Genomic DNA, 6971 nt, shown 5'->3' with positions numbered 1-6971 from the left:
ACATTTAATATATCAATGAAATACAAGCTAAAGCATTGCTGAACACTGACGGTCCAAGAATTCTGGACCATCATTCTGTCTGTTATGGGCATGGCGAGAAACTATTCTTAAATCCTCAGTACCATTGCTTGGGAAGTCATTTGGTGCCATATTCTTTCCAACCATCAAGAAGGCATACCTCACATAAATAAGAAATCCATTTCTTCCTACTGCATTAACATACAAGCCTCCAATGTGTACTGAAGAGTCAGCTTCTTAAATAAAGAAGCCATCATCTCTTCTAGGCCACTTTCCAGATCCTTGCAGAACACACAGGGTGAACTTGCAGGAAACTGTATTTGATGATGCTACACTAGATTGGGAACACCATGACCCAGACTTTGCCTCAACCTGCTCAGGTTGTCAGCCAGGAGCCTGGAATCTGCCAGGCACCCCATGGCTGGTGGCTGACGGCTCATGCAGTGTTTGGGTTTGGCACCATGGTGTTAAGCAGTCATGGGTTTGGTGGGATCTCCTGACACCGTCATTTTAGAATTACAACAGCCAGCATCACCGATCCCTTGATCTTCAGGAGACGCCACATAAGACGCCTTCAACTTTCCCTATGACTAACTGCCATCTCCCAAGGGACAACGCTCCACAAGGTTTGGCAAGCAGGTTGGCAAGCAGGTCAGGGCTGGACTGTGCACGGCACCGCCACCTTCATCATCACCAATACCACCTCTATCACTGTCACCCCTACCTCTATCAATACCGACACCATCATCATCTCCGACACCGTCACCACCATCTCCAACGCCCTCACCACCCCGGGGTGGGCCGGCCCCGGGCTCCCCTCAGGGCTCCCCTCAGGGCTGCCGCTTTAGTGGGGCTGTTACTGCCACCGCACGCGCCCCCTTCCCCTCCCTTGCCGCCCCGCCCGCCATTGGCCAGCGGCGCCGCGCGGCCCTGCCGCTGCCAGCCGCGGTGCAGGCGGGCGCGGGTCCGGCGGGTGGTGTGTCCCGCACGTCATATCAGCCGCCCGGCCGCGATTGGCTGCGCTGCCTCACCCGACTGGACTCGGGCGCCGGGGCTGGCGCGGCGGCTCCCGCGCTCGGCGCTCGAGCTCGGCCCCGCCCCGCCCGGCGCGGCCCGGCCCGAGGGGAGGGGCGGCGGAACTGAGCGGAGCGGAGCGGCGGGATCGTCGCTGCCTCCGGCCGCGGGTAGGTCGGCGGCGGGTGACGTGACACCCGCGGCTGGGGGCTTATAAACCTTACGCGGAGCACAGGGCCGGCGGTGGGGAGCCGGGAGGGAGGCGGCAGAGCCGCAGCAGCTCCCTGAGGTGAGAGGCCCGCTGTCCTGGTGTCCAGCGAGCAGAGGGCTGGGACGTGAACGTCGTTCTCCAGGGTGAGGAGCAGCGCGGGTCTGAGAGGAGACGCGAGTAGAGGGTCCCAATCTCTGTCATCCCCTGGGCCCGAGCCCCTTGGGTCACTGGAGCCGGGGATCTCGCAGCCGCTTAGTCGGAGCAGCGCGGCCTCTGGCCCTGTCATACTCAAGTGGGTCGGGTCACCTGGGGGTACCAGGGTTCTGCCGTGCTCCCGGCCCTTCGGGCTATGAGCTGTTCGCCCAGTGTCCCTGAAGTGATGGTGGTGGAGGAGGCAGTGTGTGTGTGGCTGTGAAAGGGGTCCCGCTGTTGAGGTTTTTACAGCCTGTCCCTGTATGTGTGTTTCAGGATTCTGGTGGAGCCAATGCCCAGACTGGAGAACTGCGCCTGGAGCTGTGCCTGCGCTGCCAGGGGAAGACACAAAACCCAACTGGGGGACACGGCGGCTGGGCTGGCCGCCAAGGTGGGCGAGATGCTGAGCTCCTCGGTCTCCAGCCCGTCCCTGTCGTTGGTGGGTCATGGAGCACGCAACCCCAGCACTTCCAGTACCAGCAGCACCAGCAGGAGCAGCACCTTGAGTCAACACCTAGTGCAGAGGAGTGTGGTCCTCTTCGTCGTCGGCGCTTTCATGGCCCTGGTGCTGAACTTGCTGCAGATCCAGAGAAATGTGACTCTGTTCCCTGACGAGGTTATTTCCACTCTCTTCTCCTCCGCCTGGTGGGTGCCTCCGTGCTGCGGGACAGCCGCTGGTGAGTTCTTGACCTCTGCGAGTGATCTGGTGGTTTTTTCCCCAGGAGAGGTGGTGGGGCTGGATTTGTGATTTGTGACCCATGCCCTTCCATCACGCAGCGAGGGATGTGAGCTCTCGCCTTTGGAAGGACTTGTGCCCGCCCCAGCTTTACCCACGTGCAGGAGCCAGCTGCGCATTTCGCGTGTGCCCGGAGGCCGCTTTTTGAGCCAGTGCGCTCCGAGTGTGGGTGAAGCCTGTTTTTTCCGCAGCGCGATGCGGCCTGGAAGCGCCCGTGAGCAGCTCCAGCGCCGTGGCGCGGAGGCTAGCGCGCAGAGACGCTGCCGCCGTGTTTCTCCGGTGACAGCATGAACTCGGCGCTAGGTTTCCCCGCTCCCCCCTTCCCCTCCGCCCCCGGCGGGGCACGGGTGGGCGCGGTAGGGGCGGGCCGTGCCGTGCGGCGCCGCCACCTGTCTCCGCCCCCTCCGCCGATCATTGGCTGCAGGTGAACTGGTGAGAGGCGGGCGGCGCTCGCCATTGGCTGCCTGCGCGAACTGGCCACGGGCTGGGCCGAAAACAAGGAAGTCACGTGCGGCGCGTGCAGCCGTCTCTATCTTGGTCCCGTCAAGCCCTGGTCCGTAACTGTGCACCCATCCTTATCAGCTGTGGCCCATCCGCTGCCCACTCCTGTCAGTGTGCTTTATTACCTTCTTTCTGTCCACTGCCCACTTTACTGTCTCCTGTCCGCTGTCTGCTCCTGTACGCCGCCGCCTCCTGCCAGCACCTGTTCTCCAGCTTCTGCTCACCCTCCCGCTGCCCCCTCGCTCCTGCCAGTCTCCGTCAGTCTCGGCCCACCCGCTGTCCCATCGGTCCTGCTGGCCCTTACCTGCCCGCCCGCCTCCAGAGCTGCAGCGCAAAATACCCCTTAAAACAGGGTCCGCGGTGCGGTTGGCCCAGCAGCCGGCATTCACCTGCTGTATTAGAAGCAAACCCCTGTTCTATCCTTGTCAAAACAAGATAAGGCCTTGGTGAAGGGTTGGGAGTTTGAAACTGTATTACATCTTAGAAAACGAGTTCACTGTAATCTTTTTAACTGGCATGGTACTTTAAACAACTCTTCCACATGTTCTTAATGCAGTGATGTTGTCATGTCTTGTTATTTCATAGTAGGGGAGTATGAATAATAAACCATAAGTTTGAATAAATGATAAACTGTGTAGTAAAAGGATTGCCACAATATATGCTCCCATGGGAGTTCTCATAGCCCTGTCACAGCCAGGTTAAATTTTGGTGTTTGGCTGTTACTGCAAAAGTCCCGGTAGCTGGCATTAGGATAGTGAGGCTGTTTCCGTATCAGATCACATCTTGTAGGCTTCTTACTGTAGAAGTTATTCCTCTTAGGAGTTTCAGGAGGTGAAAAGAGGGTAGGTAAGGAAACAAACACAGATGTTACCTCCTGCAGTATGTCTAACCTTGCAGTTGATAATGACACATGGAGTAGCAAGGCTTAGAAGAACAAAACTCATACAGCATTTGTGCTAGCAGCTCAGCTAACACCAGCCAGTGTTTTCCTTCTGCAGCCAGTTTGCAGTCTGGTAAGGCTGAGGAAATGCTATATGAGGATAAAAACTTTGGTTAATAATATGAGTAGTTATTTTTTTCCCTGATGCCTAAATATGATTGATGACAGGTGCTTCTCTAAGTTCAGCTCTGCTTCTGTTCGGTATCAAAATTCATCTGACTTGGATGACAGCATAGGCTGACAGCCCAGCAGAAGGAGAGAAAGCAGCTCTGCCAAGAAACTTTTGAGTCCAGAAAAATATTTAATTCAGGGCCTGATTCACAACTAATGAGTCAAGTCTGTGAAACTGTCAGCCCTGCATATGAACAGCAAATCCATGCTTCATTCCTCTCTTTATTTAAGCTTTCATTTTGCTTTATTGGTGCAAAACAAGCACCTGCTGTGGGAGAAAAGAAGCTTGAAGTCAGATACCTTAACATGGCAATAGTTTTTAGAGTTCAAACAGAATATTGCTTAAGTGGAGTTCTTTCTGAAGTAGGGGGATAATAATTGTTTTCTCTTCATCAGGCTTTCAGTAGTTTGATAAGAACCTCACTGCTTTGTCAAGCACTTACTTGCCAAACTAATAGTTGGTAACATAGAAATAATCATTGTATAACAGTTAGTACAAGCAGTGTTACTTCTCTTGCAGCTGTAGTTGGCCTGCTGTATCCCTGCATTGACAGCCACCTTGGGGAACCACACAAGTTCAAGAGAGAGTGGGCCAGCGTGATGCGATGCATAGCAGTTTTCGTTGGCATTAACCATGCCAGTGCTGTATCCTTGAACTAGTTTACATTGTTGCTCGATATGCTCAGTCTGTTGTCATGAAACAGTCTCTCCCACTGACATTTGGGAGAATTACAAAGGTAAGGATGGTGATACTGGCAGAGACAAACTCCTGTGACACCTGCAGTAGACAGCTAGTGTACAGTAGTTACTTTAAGATAACACAGTCACTTAGAAGTAGTTGGGGGTGGTTCTGGAAGGAGGGAGGAATAGAGACCATAATAGATCTGGTTTAGCTGCAAGCATAGCAACGTAATTTGTGTTATTTTAAACTGTATGTTGTCTGCACCTAATGGTTAACACAACTGACTAGTCAGGTATGCTGAATTGTTCTTTGTGTTGGGTAGTGATGGTTTGAGCAGAAATTCAAAATGTCATCAAAGGTAAACACATTACAGTGCAATATATCTTGAAATGCACAGCATGACAAAACTTGATGTTGCCTTTGCTCTCACACTCAAAGTCAAAAAGCATTACAGTTTCTTGGCAAGTCTGAAAGTCAGATGATTTACATACTGTACTCAGACACAGAATCCTGTTCATTTTCAGTTGGAGTTCTTCCTTGTTCAGTTTCAGCAGCAGGGTATCTGCAGACTGAAAAGGATTGTCCTTAACATCTTTTTCCAGAAACTAGATTTTGCAAACAATGTGCAGCTGTCCCTGACTCTAGCAGCCCTGTCACTGGGTCTCTGGTGGACATTCGATCGTTCAAGAAGTGGTCTCGGACTTGGAATTACAATAGCCTTTGTAGCAACTCTAATAACTCAGTTTCTTGTATATAATGGTGTTTATCAGTAAGTTATGCTTTATAAATACTGATGTCTTTACTAAAAACAGGAGAGCACATGTGCTGAAAGTTAATTACTAACATTCTGCATGTTCTTCTAATAAGACCTTTTGTCTAAGGCAGCTAACTGTCCAGTGTTCCAATTGATCAGACTGGGAACTGGGGATGGAGGATGGGGAGCAGACAAATTGGGATGTATGTTGAAATGGTAGCAACTCAGCAAACTGAACTTCTGTTGGCTTGGTGTATTATGAACTGGCTCTCAAGAGTGAGAATTTCTAGACTTTGCTGGTTAGGACATTGGGCTTTAGAAGCCTTTTAAGTTAACAGTGTTAATTTGGTCTCCCTATTTTTTCTTCTGTGTTACTGGGGTGGTTTGGTTTTGTTCTGTGTTTTTGTTTGGGGGGATGGGGAGTAGGCAGGGGGGGAAATCTATAGCATCTTGTTAACAGTATGGAAGATGATGATAACTTGCCTGTAACTTACTTCCTTGTGTTTCCTAGGTATACATCCCCAGATTTTCTTTACATCCGTTCTTGGCTTCCATGTATATTTTTCTCAGGAGGTGTGACTGTAGGAAACATAGGACGCCAACTGGCTATGGTAATTACAGCATAATTAGTGTTTCCTGTAACAATCCAAGTGTCTTCCATTGTTGTTAGTTCAAGAACAAACTATGCCTTTAAGGGCATGACTCACAAACTGACAGAGTTAAATAGACATCTTCCCAAGAGCTGAAGTGTACAACCTGTATTGCCTGTAGAGTGGGAAGTGTCTTAGTATTTCAGTAGTCTCTGTATTTAGCTTTAGCAACAGCCTAAATAAGCCTGGAACTAGCATGCTGCTACTGCATCAGTCACTCCTGAATCTTAATTGTCCAGGTGTGCAACTTAAGCTTTAAGACAGTTTGAAAGAGGGCTATTAAAAAACTGAACAAATGCCCATTAACTGAAGTTCTGTGTACCTTCTGCTAAGAGCTAAGCTGAGATAGGGAGGAAAGGTAACAAAGTCTTATAAAAATCAATGCAATTGGTAATGAGTTTATCAGATGCACTGATTAAGGCAACACAGACCCATAGTAATATTTTTTTTGTCCACAGTTAAGGAGCACATAGTTGTTAAACTTTAAGCCATTTCTGCTAGGTCATTGTCAGCCTAACTTAAGTCTGACTATTTAATTGTTGAAAATAGGGCATAACCTGGTCACTTACCAGATGGCATTTAAAATATAACATGTTTGATGTTTTGGTTTTTTGTCCATAGGGTATTCCAGAGAAGCCACACAATGACTAATTCTTTAAGGAAGACAACTCAGTGCCAGTCTGAAAGCAACATTACGAAGATGTGCTCCTGTTTTAAATTGAAGATTATTTAGGGGGAAAAAAAATAATCTCTCTGTGGGCTCACTGCACAAGTGACTTGGGGGGGGAAAAAGATATTAATCCACTCTTAGAATAGCCAAGTGAAATTAACTGCTTATCTTGAAATCTTACCCTGATTTACTACATAAGCATTTGCGTATGGCTGTTCTCAGAAAGAGTTTAACACCAAGCTGCATACAATTGTTCAGGCTAAGTGGCAGTTTTCCAAGTATTAGATTCCAGTGTAAGTTATTGAAGCAGCTGCTGCGTTTTAAAGCCTTGAAACTGAAATTTTAATTACAAGATCTTGTATCAGTGCCCAAAGGAAGTAGATCGATGGTGCTTAACAATGATGAAGTATGGTTTAATAGGAATAGTATTTA

At 49.5% G+C, this 6971-nt stretch overlaps 1 protein-coding gene across 2 annotated transcripts; it reads left to right on the top strand.

Moving 5' to 3' along the window:
• The first annotated feature begins 1125 nt into the window (after positions 1–1125).
• INSIG1 (insulin induced gene 1) lies at positions 1126–6598 on the top strand. Of its 2 annotated transcripts, none has more exons than XM_054171406.1 (6): positions 1126–1202; positions 1712–2112; positions 4304–4428; positions 5068–5234; positions 5731–5830; positions 6491–6598. In XM_054171406.1, exons 2-6 carry the CDS (start codon positions 1728–1730, stop codon positions 6518–6520), a joined length of 807 nt encoding a protein of 268 aa, XP_054027381.1. In that variant the 5' UTR covers positions 1126–1202; positions 1712–1727; the 3' UTR covers positions 6521–6598. The 2 variants fall into 2 exon arrangements, with proteins under 2 accessions (XP_054027381.1, XP_054027380.1); XM_054171405.1 differs by lacking the exon at positions 1126–1202 and adding an exon at positions 1255–1386.
• The last annotated feature ends 373 nt before the right edge of the window (positions 6599–6971 follow it).

The sequence above is a fragment of the Dryobates pubescens genome, chromosome 21 (assembly GCF_014839835.1).
Source record: "Dryobates pubescens isolate bDryPub1 chromosome 21, bDryPub1.pri, whole genome shotgun sequence".
Lineage (NCBI taxonomy): Eukaryota > Metazoa > Chordata > Aves > Piciformes > Picidae > Dryobates > Dryobates pubescens.
Note: the sequence above shows the minus strand (reverse complement) of the source record. Positions and strands in the feature narration are given on the sequence as shown.